A 20,536-nucleotide genomic window follows, 5' to 3' on the forward strand; every position below is an offset into this window, starting at 1 on the left:
ATAAGTCAGCATTCTCTAGAGGAACAGAACTGGCAGAACGAATATATATCCTATATATTCAATATATTAATATGTTTATACATATAAATATATATGAAGATTTATTAGAGTGGCTTACAGGCTGTAGGCTGTGGTCCAGCCAGTCTAACGATGGTTAACTACCAATAGAAAGTCCCAGAATCAAGTAGTTGTTCAGTCCACAAGGCTGGATGTCTCAGCTGGTCTTCAGTACACAGCAGACTCCTGAAGAAGGCTCTAGTCCCTGTGATAGGATGAACTGGCCAGTGGGAATTGGAGCAAGCAAATCAAGAGGGTCAGCTGCCTTCCTCTTTGTCCTTTATATAGGCTGTCAGCAGCAGTTGTGGCCCGGATTTCAGGTAGATCTTCCCATCTCAAATGATTTAAGAAGAATCCCCACAGTACTTAGCCACTTATGTTTATGTTCATTCCAGATGCGCACTTGAGTTACAACCAAGAATAATGGACACGCCATTTCTTTCATCACATGTGACTCAAATTGGGTTTGCCACCTGTTTTCTGGTAGTGAAAGTCAAGGCTTGCACTCTTGCTTGGAATGTTCCATGAGCAATGTCAATCTTCCTCAGGTCTCACCTTAGACAGTGCACAATGCCCTTTCACCTGTGTGGTAATTGTGATCACATTGGTTAAGAACCATATGCTGCTGCTGCTGCTGCTGATGATGATGATGATGATGATGATCATAATACATTTTACATTTGTTAAAGAACCATCTGCTTTCTATATAATATACTTCAGATTATACCTCCTTTACTGTTGATCAATCTGATGAGAAATTGTTTCTTCTGAGTTATCATAACCATGTGTCTGAAACTGCTTACTGCAGTACAGTTGGTTTGTTCATGCTTGCAGGGACGAACAGCTTTGCACTGGTCCTGTAATAACGGCTACCTCGATGCCATTAAATTACTGCTGGACTTTGCTGCTTTCCCTAATCAGATGGAGAACAATGAGGAGAGGTAAGCGCTGGTTGGGAGGGGAGGGAGCATAGTGCTGTTCATCGCACATCCTTCCTTTCAGGTGCAAAAAAAAAAATCTCTACTGGTTTAGAATTAATATGTATTCTCATACGGAAACATTGTATCAAGGAATCCTGTGTCAGAGAAAAGAGCCAAATTTCATGCACTGTTCGCTTGGAGCCATGGGAGTTTTGCACCTGCTCAAAACTTGGGTACTACTTATGGCAGGTTTACATTTGCACGTGGTGAAACGGTCCTTCTTCAGGCTTGTGCTTAACATGTGGCCAGTGAACCTTGACCGGCCAGGCCCAGGAATTTATCCAGGCCAGCAGAGTGTGTTCTATGTTCAAGTTGTTCCTATTAATGGTGAGGATATTAGTTAGTGAACAAAAGGCTGCCATCAATTGTCTGAAGACATGGAGAAACTGAGATGAAAGCTGAACGTACATAAATACCTGTAAGCATCGCCTTCTTAAGTAATATGGTTCACAGAGACACATTAGAGGACTCGGGCCCAGTAAAGAGCCTCAGATATGGTTGGGAGTGTAGCTCAGTTCCAAGAGCTCAGCGCTGGGTTCCATCCCTGGCTTGGTTAGAAAAAGGACCAGATACAAAGGGAAGTCTAAGCAAAGAGATTCTGTGGATCTTGGATCTAGGAAGATTCTAGTAAATTGTAAGTAGTAACTAAGTTTGTGACCAGGTTTCCATGTCTTCTTCCAGAGTCTGTCTGTTAGTGGGAAAACTGAAGGTGCCTCTCTTTTTTTTTTTTGAAGGTGCCTCTCTTTAAGCTCCAAAGGGAAAACAGAAGGGAAAGAAAAGACTCTCCCAAATTAGTGATATCTTTAAAGAACTTCTAGGCCAAAAACATAGCTCAGCAGGTAAAAGCACTTACCTCACAAGCCTACTGACCCGAGCTCTGTCCCCAGAACCCATGGCAGAAGGCGAGAAGCAACCCCTGAAAGTTGTTCTCGGATCTCCATGTGTACTATGGCACTCACGCACGTGCACGCACACACACACACACACACACACACACACACACACACACACACACACAGCAGTAGCGCACACAGCAGTAGCAATGAATTAATTAAATAGAACTTGTTTATATTGTAAGGCCAATCACAAACCTATTAGAGTCTGTGAAGTTTAGAAGTGATTAAAAAGAATGATTTACTCTAACAGCATTCCCTCCTAGATGGGCTCTTTGTGAGGAGCTGACACTGCTGCTTATGCGTATTGACATTCCGGCTTGGGCGTTCTGCTGACCCATCAGCCCATTCCCATGTGGCAGGTCCAATCCTATACTATCTCTCGTTGGTGTCTACATTGTTTCTTGGCTGGTCACCATCAATGTAGTACTAATCTCTACTTCTTGTGCATAGACCAAATGATGTACCTCAAATAGACACCATTTCTGCCCGCTTCTTCTGGCTCTCAGTCAATAGCTATCTGACAGCTACTCTCTCATGTCAGTGGGAATATTCACAGTTCTTGAATGGTTCTAAATGGCATTTGGGACGGAATGGTAATAACAACACCACAGTCAGTTGCTTAAATACTAGATATAAATTCCAATCTGGCTAGATACTTACATTGTATCTCTTTGACTCTAAGATCAATTTAATTAAAAATCCTAACTTGAATAAGTCAGAAAAATGTAAGAGATACATTTGAGACAATTGAGGAAGTATGCATTATATTTTACTAAGAAATTCTTGCTGACTTTGTTAGCATACCCTGGTGGCTGTGCCTGTATTGAGATGAGTGCTGAGACACAGAGAGAGGGACTGGCAGGATGCCACAATTTGCTTTAAAATATTTCAGCAAAAATTTAAAGGAAAAGCCAGACACAGTGGTGCATGCCTGTAATCCAAGCACTCGAAGGCAGAGGCAGGTGGATCATGGTGTGTCCAAGGCCAGCCTGGTCCACAAAGTGAGTCCAAGACAGCAAAGGGCACATAGAGAAACCCTATCTTGAAAAAAAAATTAAAAGGAAGAAATTGAAAAAATTAAACACAGAAAAAACTTACCATATACACATATTATATGCCAATTGATCTCACAAACAGTTCTGTTCTACCAGGACATATTCAAGAGCTGATAAAAAAAAAAAGAAGTTTTTGGGTTGTTTTTAAACTGGGAGCTACTTGCAGTTAGGTACAGCCTATATTCTGTACAAACTGGTTGCATAATTGTTAGCAAGTTGCTTAACTTTCCTGGGTCTCTATTTCTTTGTGAAATGAAGATGTTGCATATAGTGACTTTTAGATCAATTCACATACTACCGTATGTTCAGTGTCTCTCTGATAACCTCATTAGTGGATGTGCAGCCAGAGACACTGTCAAACTCTTAGTTTTTCTGAGTTTACACTGACATCTATTTATAAGTATAATTGAGGCTATTGACTTATGGCTCTCTCTTCTCTGAACAGTAGTGACAAATTTAGGTGTTCAGAAATGACAGGTTCTTTTTAGTATCTGCTATGGGGGCTTCAGTAAGGAAACCATACCCAGCACAGGCTCTGAACTCAGTTTCCTTCCTGAAGCAACCAAACCACCCTTACTCATAATCTCTTCCTTTCTTCTGTGCCTTACCGCAAGTATGAGATACATTTTGGAGAAGGACTTTCTTTTCATTAGTCACTATGGTTTTCTGAGTCTAACTTCCCATCCCTATAACCATCCCCTTTCCCCAGTATAAGCCAGTAGTGGGCAATTCGTGACTGTGTGGACCATCTCAGTCACCCTGCAGCCTCAGCCTCAGTGTGCAGTTGTCACTAGGTCCTATGGAAGTCTTTATGGCAGGCAAGGGCAGCATCATAAACCTGCTGCAGTGTGGGCTCTGTGCTAACAGGAGCAGCTGCTGACATGCAGGGACGGCTCCTGCATGCTGGGCACTGGTAAGACCCTTTCCAGCCGCTTTCCACATTCACTTCTTTAACAGGCAAGGACAGGTAAGACCCCAAAAGATCAAGGTTGTGTTGGAAAGTAACATTACTGCCATTGGCAGGAGAGTATTTTTACTTGTTTTTGCACATTAATTCCATTTCAAGTCTTAAAATATACATCACTTAAATGATATTTTTCCCAGTAATTTTTTTTTAAAGGATTTATTTATTATATATACATTGCACATTAGATCACTTTATAGATGATTGTGAGCCACCACGTGGTTGCTGGGAATTGAACTCAGGACCTCTGGAAGAGCAGTCAGTGCTCTTAACCTCTGAGCCATCTCTCTAGCCCCCTTTCCCAGTAATTTTTTATTTAGCCACATTTCCTGGTCTCTTAAGTTTCATATCACTGTTTTAGAGAGGACTTCCTGTTTACAATTTCTCCAGTCTTCCACGGAACCCTCCAGTGCATGCATGGTCTCTTTTCTTATATGTAAATCTAGACTCATTTAGTATACAAGATTCTCTTTAGCTGGGCATGCTTGCACATACCTTTAATGGCTGCTTAGAGAAACTCTGTCTCAAAAACAAGCAAACAAAAAAGCTCTTTTACCCAGGTGGCTCCCCGGTTGTACCCGCACCATTTAATCAACAATCCAGCCACCTGCAGTGACTTGCAGGGACCCTCTGTGCCATGGAGCCAGTCTCCACTGTCTGAAGACAGGCTTCTTTTCATAAGCATTAATTATCAGTAATTACAGAAAAATAATTTTGAAGAGCCTTTTCGAGCAGGTGTAGGGAATCAGTTGGCACATAGCAGGAAGGGAGTGGTCTTATGTTCTCACAGCCGTTAACTCGGGGTTCTCAACTTGTGGGTCATGACCTCTTTGGGGTCAAACGACCCTTTCACAGGGGTCACATATCATATGCTTGCATTATGATTCATAGAAGAAAAAATATAGTTATGAAGTAGCAACGAAATAGTTTTATGGTTGAGGTCACCACAACATGAGGAACCGTACTAAAGGGTCATTAGACTGGTTGAGAGCACTGCTCTCAAATGTGGCCCCAGCGCTCAGCTGCACACAGGCTGACTCCGCAGCCTCATGTGTTGTATCCTTAGAGAAAAAGGGAGCGCAGACTAGAAGGTTCTGCCTGGGAAATTGAGGGTGGTTTGTTTGTTTGTTTGTTTGTTTGTTTGTTTGTTTTTTGAGACAGGGTTTCTCTGTGTAGCCTTGGCTATCCTGAACCTCACTCTGTAGGCCAGGCTGGCCTCAAACTTAGAGATTCACCTGCCTCTGCCTCCTGAGTGCTGGGACTAAAGGCGCGCCACCACCTCCCGCCTGAGCAGGGGTCTTTCTGCTAGATGCCGAGACAGTCAGTTTCACTGTGCCTTGACTCACACCATTCACATCCGGTCTTCTCTAACTTCAGGTACACGCCCCTTGATTATGCATTGCTTGGCGAGCGCCACGAGGTGATCCAGTTCCTGCTGGAACATGGTGCCCTGTCTATTGCAGCCATACAAGACATCGCTGCCTTCAAAATCCAAGCTGTCTACAAAGGGTACAAGGTCAGAAAAGCCTTCCGAGACCGGAAGAACCTCCTCATGAAGCATGAGCAGCTGAGAAAAGACGCTGCAGCCAAGTAAGTGTGAACGCTCAGGTCACTCTTGGCTGAGGAGGGGAGCTGGTGGGAGGTGAGGGGGGCCAGGATTCTGGATGGACCAGTGCCTGTAGAGCCTGCTGGCTCTGCTCTCCCTTCTGTCCTCAGAGGACGGAGGCCTTAAGGAAGGAGGCAGGCCCAGTGTAAACTACCACAAGAGACCTTACCTTCTTGCCTCTCCTGGCATGTGCGTGTGTGTGTGTGTGTGTGTGTGTGTGTGTGTGTGTGTGTGTAGGTACACATGTGCATGTGCTCACAGAAGCCAGAGGACTACTTCAGTGTCATTCTTCAGGGGCATCCGGCTGGTTTTTGAGGCAGGTTCTCTCCCTGACCTAAGCTTGCTTGCTAAGTAGGCTAGCCTGGCTGGTCAGAAATTCCCTAGGGTCTGCTCCCCCCCACCCCCAGCCAGCACTGTATTACAGGTATGTAAGGGAATATGTGCAGCCTTTTTATGTTTTTTTTTTCCTTGATAGGGTTTCCCTATATAGAATAGACAGGCCTTGAACTCACAGACAACAGCCTGCCTCTGCCTCCTGAGTGCTGAAAATAAAAATGTGCACAACCGCACCCTGCCTGCCTTTTAAAGCCCTGAGTTCTAGAGGTTAAACTCAGGCAGTCATGTTTGAGCTCAAGCCCCCTTTTTATTTAGTTTTTTTTTTTTTTAAAGAAACTAATATCTAACCTACTTTTATTAAGTGAATGTTAAGTCTGGTTTTGATTTAACTAAAGCAACCATGTGTGCAGATAACTGGCTCTTCCTCCCCATTTCGTAACAAACCTCTGTAAATACAGTTGTCCCGAGTGCATGTGGAGCAGGCAAAGGAGTCAGGACTTCCCGCAGATTCCAAGGTCAGCGATGCCCAAGTCTTACATAAAATGACAGAGTATTTGCCGATGACCTATACCCATCCTCCAATTACATTAATCCATCTGTAGATTACTTATAATGCCTAATATAATAGGAATGTCATGTAAATCATTGTTACAAGATATCATTTAGGGAATAATGGCAACCGAAAGTGTCTACCGTGTTCATCACAGATGGTGTCTCTTCTCAAAAGTTCTAATCTGTGATTGATTAGTAACTGTTACAGAAGTATTTTAAATATCTGAAACTTCTTATATTAACAAATACCCTGCTGATGGAGCTGTAGGTGAGTGTTCCTGGGGGAACTTCCTGGCTGTGTCTTGAGTGTCTAAATCTTGAGTCCTCAGCTTTTGAATTTTTCTTTCCCACAATAGAGAAGTGTAAGTGTGATAAAGAACCATTAAAATAAAAGAAGATACTTGGTGAGAAGTGAAAGGCTGCTGTGTACTGGAATGCTAGCTGTAATGTAAGCCTGCAGGAAGCATCGTTTTCTGTGACTCTGGAGATGCTGACGTAGTTGGTGTCTTAGTTTAAGTTACTGTTGCTGTAATGAAATACCATGACCAAAGCATCTTGGGAGGAAAGGGCCTGTCCTGCTTATGCTGCCACATCATAATCCATCATCAAAGGAAGTCAGGACAGGAACTCAAACAGGGCGGGAATCTGGAGGCTCCTGCCTGGCACTGCAGCCCTGGAGGGGTGCTTACTGCCTTGTTCAGCCCATGAGACTGGATGTCTTTAGTAGACCAAAGGCTCTAGTGCCAGTGAAGGAATGAACTTGCTGGCAAGTCAAGGGCAAGCAGGCAGAGAGCAAAGGCTTCCTTCTTCGATGTCCTTACAGGCTTCTAGCAAAGGTCTGGCCCAGATTAGACCTAGATTAAATATCAGTGTTAAAGGCACAACTTGGCCAGCTCAGACGATCTGGATGAAAGATTTGTCTTCCTGTTTCAAAGATCAAGATTAAAGAGGATCTTCCTATTTCAAATTAGGCAAAAATCCCTCCCAGGTGTGCCCTCCATTTTGGGGCTTTAGTTCCAAATGTAGTCAAGTTGACAAGCAAGTATGGCCGTCACAGTTGCCATCACAGGGAACAGTATATTATACTCTATTTTATGCATGTATGTATACACATGTATGTATGTTCATATGTGCACTTTCATACAATGAGTGGAAGCTGAGGACATCCTTGGGTATCAGTCTCACAAACACTGTTCCCCTCCATTGAGGTAGGGTTCCTCAGTTGGCCTGGAGCTCAGCAATTGGGCTAGACTAGCTAGCCAGTGAGCCTCAAGGGTCTTCTGGCATCCACATACTCACTACTGCGTCTTCAAGAGAGCGCCACCGTGTCTGGATTTTTACATATGTTTTGGGTACCTAAACTAAGACCTCATGTTTTCAAGGCAAGTGCTCTACAGACTAAGCATCGCTCAGCCACCCCAACCCCCTTTCTAAATGCTACTCACTATGTAGCCCAGGCTGGCTGTGAGCCCCTGGCCCTCCTGCTTTATCCCCACTGAGTGGCAGAGTGCACAGGTGTGGACTGCCACTCTCAGCTGGCACTCTCCGCACTCTTAGTGAGGCTGGCTTCACTCTGCTTAGCCTAAAGCCTCTACACGCCGCTTTTTTTAGCCTGCTTTACAAGTCCTCTGCTTGTGGGTAACAGCTGTAAGGAAACTGTACACATGACAAAGTATCTTTAGTTTTAAATGAATGCTATTTGGGGTGGAATATTGTACCAGAAGGGGACCCCCATTGATGGATTGTTACAGGACTTCCAGTGAATGCCTGACACCTTGAATAGCATCAAAGCCTGTACAGATGTCCCCAGACTACGCTAGTTCACTTACAGTTTTGGACCTAAGATGTTGTAAAGGTAATGAATTCAGGATTCAAAAGTGATACCTTGAAATGTGATGTTTCCCCAGTATGAGACTGTCATATTGTGGAGCAACAGTCTCCTCCCACTCAGCCTTCGCCTTGAGTAAACAACTGATGCTGTTCGTACCTCCTGTCGCTGAACACTGATGTTCACTAGGTGTCTTAGGGCACTTGACATTACCATTAGCTTTCCAGAGCTGTCATAAGTTGAGCAGTTTCTGGACATACTTGGTTTATTGTTGTTCATATGTGCCCATAATAAGTTTTTCTTATATATGAGGCACAGTAAGAGATTACGCAGTAATACAGTAGAACCATGCTAACAACATATCATATGAACATTACAAGAATGTGGTTCTTTCTCTCTCAAAATATCTTTAAATCTTTCACTTAAAAAAAAAAATCTCTCACTTGAGGAAAGCCCTCTTTGACAGACCTGTTTTTTTGGCATTTTTGCTCTGGTGTTTTGGAGGCATTATTAAATGTGAAAGTTTTGTGAACACAGCACTGTGGCACCACAGTTGTGACCCTCAAAACAAAATGTTGCTCAGCATGGCACAAAATTTAAAACTTAGAAATTGGTTGTTTCTAGAGTTTTCTATTTACTGTTTTAATCCCTGATTCACAGTGCGAAACAGAAACTAAAGGAAGCAAAACCATACAGAAGCACTGCTTTATTTCCTCCTATTGATGGTTCCATAAACTGCAGCTTAATATGGAAGAGCCCTTCAGAACCAGTCATATACATAAGCATATGCATACACCTGAATATGAAGTGCCACTCTCCACCAGCACCATGGCTGACATTCTATGTCCACAAAAAGGAATGTATTCATCCAAACCCATCCCGCTTCATTTGTAGAGGCAGGAGGCTTGAGTTCTTCCCTGTACTCCCTTCCCAGCAGAGAAGGAGGGGTAGTGAGTGGGAGGGTGGCCGGATGCTGAGATTTATGTGATGGACTGGTCAAAGACAGCGCTTCTCTCTGGCCCTCGGTTTCCTCATCTGTGATATGTCATGAGGTAGACTACCTGATTTGGGGGCGTTCTTCAGCTGTGTGGAGACTCCCAAGTCTGTACTAGAAGCTTCTTCCTCTCCCAGAGGGACCACAAGTTTGAATGAACTTACTGTTGAGTCAGTGCAAAGCTGGGGACTAGGAACTGACGTGTTGTATCTCCTGTACAGAGAACAGGGTTTAAACATTGGCCCCTTAAGCAGCATCGCGCTTTACAGTTTTATCTTTACATAACATGTTCAGTGTCCTAATTCAGAGGCTTGAAGCAGCAAGGAGATTTTAGAAAAGGGCCACACCAAACCTCTCTCGTTGTTATTCCAATGATGTCCTCTGCAATGGAAGAAAGAGCTTTTTGTTTTTAACTTCTAGCTTCTGAAGTTAACATTTGGGAACTCTTAAATGGCAGCTGTGCTTGCTTGTAATCATACTGTGACATAACAAAGTGGGAAAGCTGAAGTGTGTGCTGTTGTCCCTCGCTTACAGACATGCCTTTCCTGGTGTCAGTGTTGGAAGTAGAGTTCATAACATCCAACCATCACCCCACTCATTTTTTGTACACCCCACCTCCACACCCATCCTTGTATAGACCCCACTTCCTGCACTCACCCTTATATAGACCCCACTTCCTGCACTCATCCTTGTATAGACCCCACTTTCTGCACTCATCCTTGTGTGGACCCCATTTGCTGCATTCACCCTTATGTGGACCCAGCCTCCCTTCACACTCAGTAGACCCCTACCTCCTACACTCATTCCTGAGTGGACCCAACCTCCCACACTCATTCCTGAGTGGACCCAACCTCCCACACTCATTCCTGAGTGGACCCAACCTTCCACACTCATTCCTGAGTGGACCCAACCTTCCACACTCATTCCTGAGTGGACCCAACCTTCCATACTCATCACTATATAGACCCCCAGGTGAAGCTCTTGGAGACTGCTCTCATTTGTCTCACTTCAACTCTCAAAAGTTGCTTCTTAAAGCCCACATCATTATTTAATTTGTCTTCAAGATTGTGCTGGAGAGATGGCTCAGAGGTTAAGAGCACTGACCACTCTTCCAAAGGTCCTGAGTTCAATTCCCAGCAACAACATGGTGGCTCACAACCATCTATAATGTGATCTGATGCCTTCTTCTGGCCTGCAGGTGAACATGCAGATAGAACACTGTATACATATAGGGAAGAAAGAAAGAAAGAAAGAAAGAAAGAAAGAAAGAAAGAAAGAAAGAAAGAAAGAAATCCGAGTCCTGTGCTGCATCTTTGATGAATGTGTGCTAGGCACATGGCATCACCGCCATGTCTACTTCTCATTTAGCCATGTTTGGACATCAGGAATCTCCTTTGAAACGTGAGCAGGTGAAAGGGTCTCATTAAACACGAAGGAAAGTGATCTCTAATTCATGATAGACACAAGATTACAGATATATTTTCTAAGAGGTATTTTAGACATTCCTATTTAAGAAATACCCATACTTATTTAAAAGCACTTCATATCTCATAGGGCACTGCTTGAGCCGCTGCCAAAATAAATATAGTATAATTTACCTGCCAGAGCACAGAGTATCTTAGGCAGAACGTTGTTTGTGTCAATCATCTGTCTTCCTTGAAGCCTCCTTTTTTACGGGATTATATTTCCCTCTCTCGTCCCACTCTTCCTTCCTCCATCTTAGGAATCGTATCATCTGCACACCGAGCTCAGCCCTATCTTCACACTGTTACAAATGCTATCCTTTTTTCTACTGGAAATGTACTCATCCTTAAAAATTAAATTAGAGCCAGAACAGAGGAGCACATCTGTAGTTTCAGCTACTGGAGGCTGATGCAGAAGGGTCATATGAGTCCAGGGCCACATAGCTACAGACCCTTCTCAAAAAATATTTGTAATTAGATCATCTCTCTAGAAAGCCCCTTAAGCAGTCCTCCCATCATCACCTCCTGAAGCTCTGACCCTGTGTCTTCAGCTGCCCACTTGACATTCCCACCTTGCCATCCTATGGTCACCACAACACATCGGACCCCTGGAACACAACTCTACACTATCTCATTCTTGTACCAACACTGTCTCCAGGTCTCTTTTCTCTCCGCTACAATGCCCACGCACCCTCAGACTTGAACCATCAAGATCAGTCATCCCAAACCAAGAGACCTGGGCTTCCTTCGGGCATGAGACTGAGATGGCCTTATAGAGTTACATAAGTACATCCAGGCTGCCCACCAAGCTCAAGCAAGGACTTTCTACAAGGAGTTCTATGTCCTCAAGAAAATCAAACGACAGGGAATTTTGTCTCTCCCAAGAGAGCACATTCCATCAGTGAGGTTTCTGTCTGACATTTCTTTTCTCTTTTGTTAAGTCATGTTTACTTACATGTATATGTGTATATCTGTGACTAAATATGTGCATGTGAGTACAGGTGCCTGTGGAGACCAGAGAGGCATAGCATCCCCCTAGGTTTGAAGTTACAGGCAGTTGTGAGCTGCCTCGCTAGATGCTGGGAACCAAACTCAGGCCCTCTGCACAGCAGTACATGCTTTTAGCTGCTGACCCATCTCCCTAGCCTCCAGAAGGATTTTTCCTTGAAAACTACCCCTCAAAGCCAAAGAGGAAAATCTAAATATCTTCTCACAATTCATGTCCCTCCATTCCTACCACAGACGTCTTTTGGTTTTATAACAGGGCTTGCTACAGCCTGTCTCCCTGGCCATCCCTAGTTCTTCAAGGCTGGGCTACGCATTTCACTATTTTGCCCCCAAAGTCATGTAATCCAGGAGGGGTTACCTCTGTGGTCTCCTTCATGCAGCCCAACTCATCAGAGCCTCAGTCTCTCATCTGCAAATGAAAAAAGTTTCCTTAGTCAGATGGGCTTCAAGGCTCTAGGAATGTCCTAATGCCACACACAGCGGTCCATATGTCAAGAGCGTATGTCCATTTTAGAGAAAGAGGAGCTACAGCTTTATTTTTTAGCCCTCATTCTCAAAGTGACTGGTGAGTCACAAAAGACTTCCTTTTACCTGAACTGAATGATCTCTGAGGTCCTTCCAGCTCTAATATTCTATAAGCCAACGGTACCAGACACACGATATTTTCTTATTCTCTGGGAAGGAAGTAAAGACCACATGTTACTCTACCTGTTACTCAGAGACAATGAAGAAGCAGGATCTGACAGACCCTGAATAGTAAGCAACAGCCAGGGGAAAGGTTGTAGCCAAGCCCTCCGTGTCCTGCAACAACCAGCTGCTCTCACTAGAAGCCCTACGGCGGGAGCTTGGTTGTCATCGCTGCAGGTACTACCAGGGGGAAGCACTGGCCTCTGAGAAGTCTTCCAAGTCAAAGACTGCCTGAGAGCTGAGCTGCAAAGTCTTTGCTCATGCTCTCGCCCAGCCTGGAATAGCCTCTCCCTTCGCTCCTCTCCTAGTTTGACATTCTTCATATGGAGCCTTTTCCTGTCTCTGTCTAATTAGCATCTGCTTCCTGCATCCCCCCATATCAGTGTAGACACCTCCATCCTAACACTCATCCCTTCCGGATCTCCCTCCCTATCTGCAGGACGGTATGGATCAGGTTCCCCCACCTGACTGTCAGTTCCTTAAGAGCAGGGACTGTGCGCCTTTCAGTATGTGGTTTTGGTAAGAATCGAAAAAATAAGTATTCAGTAACTGCTCCTGCTGGTTCTGAGACTTCCTCATTGTGACGCCCGCGCCACCTCGGTACCGAGTCGAGGGCGAGGGGCTGCGGATTTAACTCATGCGCGCACACACACACACACACACACACACACACACACACACTAACACACACACACACACTAACACAGCGGGTCCTTCGTGCTAAGAGAGCAGCAGCAGCAGCCGCAGCCGCATCCGCAGCTGCAGCCACAGCCGCGGCAGCAATTTATTCTTCAAAGTTCCAAAGAGCCTTCTTATGGGCAGCCAAACAGGAATCCTCCTCCCAGGTGAAATCCCTCAAGAGGTGATTGTGCACAGGAGGAAAAGTCTCGAGGAAGGGAGGGGCGCGTTTTCAGAGCTGTAAACATGACTAGCTAACCAACATAAACACAGACATGGAAGCTACTAGAAACAGGACATGAAACAGCAAGACAGGCAGGCAGTCCAGTTGGGCCTGGTTCCTACACCCTCATAAAAGTCAGTTGGTACTCTCTAGAAGTGTACAGTCCTTTTTTTCCATATTAAATATACATAGTATGTGTATGTAGGTGCACATACCTTGGCACATATGTGGAGGTCAGAGGAGAATTTTTGGGGATCAGTCCTGTCCTTCTACCCTGAGATTGAACTCGAGTGACCAGGCTTGTGTAGAAGCCACATCTTCCCACTGAGCCATCTCAGCAGCCCCCAGTCTTCTGATATTGTAACATGGCATTGTCACACACACATGTGTTTGACTATATGTATTGCTATCCTGGGACACAGCCCAGTGGCTACACATTGGACATGCTTTCTATGCCTTAGTTTCCTCCTTTGCCATATGGAAGCACTGAACTTCTGCACTGCTGTGACCAAAATGACTGACAGACACAACTTAAAGGAAGAAAGATTTTGCTTCTCGGTTTTGGTGGTACCCTTCCTTCCTGGTGGAGAGGATGTGGTAGCACACAGCAGCTCACATTGTGGCAGCCAAGAAGCAGGGAAGGAGAACAGGAAAGGACAGAGCAAAATATAGCTTCAGGTGCCCACCTCCAATGATCCATCCCTCCAGCTAGGCCCACCTCTACCTCTTTACAATAAGATCATCAAGCGATTGATCCATACATTAGACCAGAGACCTCAGGATCTGTCTCTCAAAGCCACTGTCATAAGCATACTCTGAGGTGTGCTCTACTGACCTGGGTTATTTTTAATCTAGTGAACAGACACCCTTAGACATTTTCCATTCCAATTTGTGAGTCTCCGTAAGCGAAGCACTTTAACTTGCCTGTCCTAGTCAAGGCAGCACATGCGTTTACACACCACTTACCTTCATAACGTGCTGGGTGCTGATATGTTTGTGCATCTGGCTCTGCAGCCCTGCGGGTTGATCAAGAGCAAATCAGCCCTGATAGGCTTAAGGGGAACAAGACACGCCTCTGAGAAGTGAGTGCTAGGAGATGGAAATTGTGATTTCTTCCCCATTTAGACACAAGATGTTGACAAGTCCCTACCCCCCACCAGATCCAACGGGACTGGGAAGAGCAAGGATTCAATATCTGTAACACCTGGAAGGTTTAATTTTTTTAAATGCATCATTTCCTTTATAAAAAAAACACCTTCATATTCTTGCACCTGAGGTTGAGTTAAATACCCTCATGAAAATGTCATTTCTGCTAATTCTGGTTATTTAGTTCTACAAAAATAAAAATAAAACACCGTTCCATCTCCAAAGAAGTCTCCAGGAAGCAGCCTGCGTGATGTTTACATATTCTCATCACTTTGTGTCAGGCTACCTGCCATTTTGTCGCGTGACAGACCTTACTGGAGGCCTGTGTTAACAGAGCCTGGCCCCTGGCTGGGTAATGGCTTCTTAAATTAAGTGGAGATGTTTCGGTTCTTAAAAGAAATGAGCTCAAACAATAAATTTCATTTATCACCTGTGAGCCGCCGCTCTTTTTGTTGTGAAGAGCCACAGAGATGCCAGCCCAGTCACACTTGCATGTCTATGGAAAGATCCAGGACCATTCCCTTATAGCCACTCTGTTCCTCTGCACTGTATGCAGAGTGAGGCCCCCTCTCCCTGCCTACAGCATTTAGCAGAACTGCAGCCACCTGGGTGTCTCCACCTCCTTCTGAAATGTAACCTGTACTTCAGGCTGTCCACTTCACAGCACCTGTCAATCACCTTGAGTGGCATTTACTAGCCTGTATGTAGGTTTCTCTTTTCCTATCTGTCCCCTTCTGGGTAGAAGATTCTCCACGGTGGACCTGAGGTCTGAAGTCTTCATTCTGTGTCCTTTGTGCCCACAGAGAACCACCTCGGGGAATGTTAGGGTCCCTACAATTACATAGTTGCACTGGTCCAATAGGTCCTTTCCTTAGCCCCTCCCAATGTTTGGCCTGAGCCAGCTCTCTGGGACTGTTGATGGCTTGCCTTTGCCTTTCTTTGCTGCTGGTCTCTAGACCTGGCTCGTCCTGCCGAGCTGAGCCATCAGTGCACCGTCTGGTTTTGAAGATCATCTCAGAGGCCTGACTGGGCTGGAGCTATAAGGTGTCTACAGTTAACTTTCCCATGTCATCATTTCTGTTTGTGATGGTCTGTTTTACAAGTAGAGCAGATTCAAGGCAGTCTCTGTGACTGAGGGCCTTGGCGGCATTCTGCTGTGCTTGCTGGACAAGGAGAGAAAAGGGTGGAGTTTTGCTTAGCTCCAGGAACAGCCCAGTAACCTGGTTAGACTGTGTGTATCTCAGCTGCACAAATTGATCTGTGTGGTGGTTTTGGCTATGTTCTCTAAAGTCTGGTACAAGGAGGTGGTTGCTGTTATGCTTAGAGATGAAGCCAAGCTCAGAAAGTGCATCTCCATCCCATGGTGTGCTAGCTCCTCTCGACATTCCAGTCCCTCTTGATGGCTCTGAAGCAGGTGAAGCCTTTTTGACTTTTTTCTCTTCTTTGCCTTTGTTTCCAGAAAACGGGAGGAGGAAAACAAGCGGAAGGAAGCTGAACAGCAAAAAGGACTGCTGAGCACAGATCCCCTGAAACCTGAAGTCCTCCCTTGCCCACCCAGCTCCCAGAATGAGCCCAGCAAGCAGAGTCCTAGCAAACAGCCACCTGCTGGCCACACGGTCCAGAGCCCTGACCCAGAACCCAGCAGGTCTGCAGGCCACTGTCCAGGCAGAGCCTCCCGCAAGGACTGTTCCTCAGACCTTCAACGAACAGCCTCTAGACAGCCAAATGGTAAGCTGGGCCTGTGCTCTCTGAGGCCAAGCAGTGGCCTGGACTTCTTGCCTGCCAGGTATTACAGTAGTGCCAAGGCCGGTGGTGATGTGGCTTCTGTTGTTCGTTTCCTCTGGCTCTCAGTCTTCTTCTTTCTCTTGCTTCCATGTAGTTTCTAGAACCATCCTAGGACTCTATCTTCACTGACTTGTAGTGTTTTGAGTGCATTTTTTTTCGTCTAGTTTTGGGCACTGTGGCTTTGGGTATGACATGTGTAACTTGCTTCGGTCTGCTAACATCAATACATTCACCACTGAGTGAAACGCTGACACTACTCTGTCACTTAGGGAGCTGCAGCACTTGTGTCATTGCTGGGGCTACCCACATCAGGTTGTGTAGAGTCACCTGTAACTCCAGCTCCAGAAGATCTGACTCTTTGTTCTGGACTTCATGGCACATGCACTTAGGTTCACATATCCCCACCCCACTGACACACGTATACACTGAATTTTTAAAATAATAAAAATAAATCTTTAAATAAATATCATTGGTGAAGATCAGCTGTTATCATTGTCATCGTGGCCCAGTGTTTACACGAGGCATTTTAAATATTTTGAACTGTTACAAATTAAACAGTGGTAAAAAGCCTCCCCAAACCGACAGGCAACTGCTGATACAGTTTTTTTTTTAAAGCAAACAATATCTTAGTATAAATTATTTTGAAAAGTTCTCCAAGAGCTCCCTGTCACTTAGGGTTTGAATAATCCAGTCTGTCTATCTGGACCTCAATTAACTGAGCTATAAAATGGGAGTGTACCGTGCCCTACAAGGTAGTTATGGATAGAAATGAAACAATCTATAGGATTTATTCTCACCAGTGTCATTTAAGTCTTCGTTCACTGGTTTTTTCAGCTGGCATTGACTAGGTGCCCATTGTTGGGGTGACCTTTTCATGCACTGTGTGAAGGCTTTCTTTGTGTCGTCAATTGTTAATTCTGTACTGCTACAGAGCTGAGTACTGTCCTTTGGTTTTCTTATTCGAATTGCTCAGCACCTGGATCATATTTTATAAACATACACTTCCCTCACCTTCTGATTGGTTTAATAAAGAGCTGAACAGCAAATAGTAGATGCAGGAAAGGAGGGCGGGACTTCCAGTAGAGATAGGAGCTCTGGGAAGGAATCAGAGGGAGAAGATTTGCCAGTCGGACACAAAGGAAGAAACAGGTGCCAGGGACTGAGACGAGGTAACGAGCCACATGGCAGATATAGATTTGTATAAATGAGTTAATTTAAGTTATAAGAGCTAGTTGGGAACAAGCCTAAGCTAAGGCCGAGCTTTCATATTAAAATAAAAGGTCTCCGTGTCATTTGAGAGCTGGCGGTCCCAAGAAAGTCCCAATATAATTGGCACCGAATGGTTCTAACCCATAATGTGGCAGCCATGTTGAATATTTTGACCTTTCTTAGGGCCTTGACAGGTGACATTTTCTGTTTCTGTGTGAATTATTCCTTGGCACAGCCACATCACCTCGCTAAACAAGGTCATGCTTCCGTGTCCTAATTTCTCATCCCTGCCCAGCCTCCCCGATTCTAAAGACCGTCGTCACTGCTGTCATTGGCACGACTGTCTGTTTTTCCCACCACATTGCAAGAGCGATAAGTACAGGACTGCTGTTGTCGTCTGTTGCTGCGTGTGACACACCACACTAAAACTAAGTTGCTTAGAACACCCAGTCGTCATTCCCCAGGATGCTACAGTTTACCTGTTCCCCAGAAGGCTTCCAGAAGCCTTGTCCCTCACATGGAGCCCAGGCTGAATTCCATTGTCTCAGATGGGCTGCCTCACATGTCTGGCAGCCAGCACTGTTACCACTATCCTTCCATCCGTCCAGTAAGCTAGATCACACCCTCACACTGTTCTCAGGAAGCAAATGCAGAAACTACAGGACCTCTTGAGAAACAGGCTATCGAATGCACATACTACGCTGTTGATCAACAAGAGTTAGGAGACCATCCCAGACTAACCAGTGACAAGAGACTCCTACTATGCGCACCCTGTGAGGAGAGAAACTCGTAGCCATTTTGCCACGGCTTGTCCACGTATTTCTGACATGGGAAGTATTCTTACTCCTGTTTCTGACCCCACATCCGAATGATCACATCAGGCTCAAAGTCCAGATGTGCTGAAGCTTTCCAGAGTGTCACTCTTCCAGGTTAAATATCAAGCAACCAATAAAGATGCATTAGCCGTGCTCCCACAAGCCTCAAATCACATCAGTGGTGTGAGAGCACAACAGCCGCAGCTGACAGGCTTCAGGTGGAGGAGGAGGAGGCCTAGCCAGCAGTCCAGAACAAGTCAGGAAGCCTGCTAGCCTCACCAGCATGGCCCCTGCCCTGCAGAGGCCTGATCAGGATTCCTCCTCAGCAGCTCCTTGTGCCATTGTTTTCTTGGCTCTTGTCCTGCTCCTGAGAAGCCCTTCCTTTTCTTAAGAAGTAGCCAAGACTGGAACAGAGTAGCTTTCTCAGGCTGCTTCCTGCCTATAGACCATCGATTCCCTGGGATTCTCCTTATTTTAAGATATCTTCCCATGTCAAGCTCAGGTTGACCTCTGGGATGTGAATATCTCAGGAAGTCACCTTGCATCCGTGTGTGTCATGCAATTCTCAGGGAAGATGCTCACAGAGTCTTAGAAATCTCAAAATGTTCCATTTTATATAATTTTGATGTCCCAATAAAGGGCAATGCAGCCATACTTTTGGCTTGATCTTTATCCCAAGACACACTCCCCCCTCCCTCTCCCCTCTCCCCCTCCTTCTACCTCGCCCTCTTCCCCCTCCCTGCCCCCTTCTCTCTCTCTCTCTCTCTCTCTCTCTCTCTCTCTCTCTCTCTCTCTCTCTCTCTCTCTCTCTCTCCCTCTTCCCCCTCCCTGCCCCGTTCTCTCTCTCCCTCACCCTCATCCTTCTCCAGTCTCCTCTCCTCTCCTCTCTCTCTCCAGCTCCTACCCAGTACATCCTGGGATCTTTATATTTTGTTCTCTAAATTCTGCTTGCACTTTATTTATATTCCTTTCTCCCCACACCTCATCACCTTCAGTGTAAAAGCAGCCATTACTCCTTCATTCCATCAGGAGAGCACCTGAGCCGTGTCTCCGGATTCACTGTGTAGTGTCCTAGCTCTCAGGTTACTGCAAGGACCATGCTCCCGGGTACTCCGCCCTTAGTAACAAGGTTCCCCTTCACCGCACCCCGTGGTAATCCATTCCTGCTCTCCCAGCTTCACTGCAGTCTCTTCATTGTCCTAGCAGTTTCTGCCCAGCCAGTCCCAAAGTCAATGTCAGGGGTCTCTGTTAGGGCAGCACCTCTCTTTCTGAGGGTTCTGTTTCCATGTCAGCTATTGCTTGTGACATAAGAGACTACCCCAAAACCAAGTGGCTTAAAAGAAGAGTTCACTGCCTCTCAGAGTGCTGTGGGTCACCTGGGCTCACTCATATGGCTGCTTAACTGGCAGGGTTGACTGGGTAGAAAGCCAAAGTGGCCTCCTCAGTATGTCTGGCCACTAGTGCTGCTGATGGCTGAGGAGCCTTAGATCTCTTCTCTCTGGCCTGTCATTCCCAACCATATTCTACCATCTTCATTGTGCTCAAAGAGAAGGCAAACATTTCAAGGCCTGAAATTGTACACTCCAGCACTTTCATATCATTTCTGCCACATTCTGGTCTTGAGCAAAGATTTAAGAGTGAGAATTCAGCTCCCCCTCTGAGTAGATGACACTCCACAGTCAGACTGCACAGGCTTCACTCCACCCCAATCCCAGCACATTCTCTCGTAACAGGAACTGTGTCTAGCACTTTGCATCCCCAGCACCTCACAGGATGGCTAATACTACAAAATACTTGAATGTGTGGTTGGGTACAATGAGCTGAGGCTGGAGATCCGCAGTAAACCCCTGATGACCAGCCCTGACACAGGGAGTCTTTACCGGGCACGTGCTGTATCAGAGACACATTTTGGGGCCAAGGAGAAGCTTCTGCTCAGTTCCCTGCATCGTCCATGCATTCATTTGGCAGACAGGCTCTGAAGCCCACACTGTCCCAGCTGTGCTGAATTAGCCGTCAGGACTGAGGACAGCATCACCATGTTCTTTCCTCCAGATGTGAGCACACACTGATTACCCAAGAGTGTCTGCTGAGTGACAGCGATGCCCTGGAGCTACCCTGCTGCTGTGCTGCTCTGCAGACTTTGTGCAACGGCACAGGGTAGAGCAGAGCATGCTGCCCTTATTCTAAAGCACTCTTGGTACAGCAATACTGCAAAGGCAGCCAGGTCTGCTGTGAACTGCACAGAACTGAGATA

General features: G+C 45.6%; 1 protein-coding gene and 1 long non-coding RNA gene across 7 annotated transcripts in view; one reads left to right on the forward strand and one right to left on the reverse strand.

Moving 5' to 3' along the window:
• INVS (inversin) overlaps window positions 1-20,536 on the forward strand; it is a 145,399-nt gene that overhangs the window by 112,862 nt on the left and 12,001 nt on the right. For all 5 annotated transcript variants that reach the window (XM_084779473.1, XM_084779476.1, XM_084779474.1 and 2 more), the window contains 3 exons: window positions 892-998; window positions 5,330-5,542; window positions 15,933-16,201. In XM_084779473.1, the coding sequence (XP_084635599.1) occupies window positions 892-998; window positions 5,330-5,542; window positions 15,933-16,201 (589 nt within the window). The remainder of the gene's footprint in view (window positions 1-891; window positions 999-5,329; window positions 5,543-15,932; window positions 16,202-20,536) is intronic.
• On the reverse strand, window positions 9,245-19,497 carry LOC311596251. Of its 2 annotated transcripts, XR_014778792.1 has the most exons (5): window positions 19,320-19,497; window positions 12,331-12,413; window positions 12,098-12,148; window positions 10,867-11,077; window positions 9,245-9,481 (listed from the first exon to the last, which is right to left on the reverse strand). It is a non-coding gene; the product is annotated as an uncharacterized lncRNA (long non-coding RNA). The 2 variants fall into 2 exon arrangements; XR_014778793.1 differs by lacking the exons at window positions 9,245-9,481; window positions 10,867-11,077 and having other exon boundaries at window positions 11,651-12,148.

Source organism: Acomys minous, assembly GCF_964271855.1.
Source record: "Acomys minous genome assembly, chromosome: 1".
In the NCBI taxonomy this organism is placed as follows: domain Eukaryota; kingdom Metazoa; phylum Chordata; class Mammalia; order Rodentia; family Muridae; genus Acomys; species Acomys minous.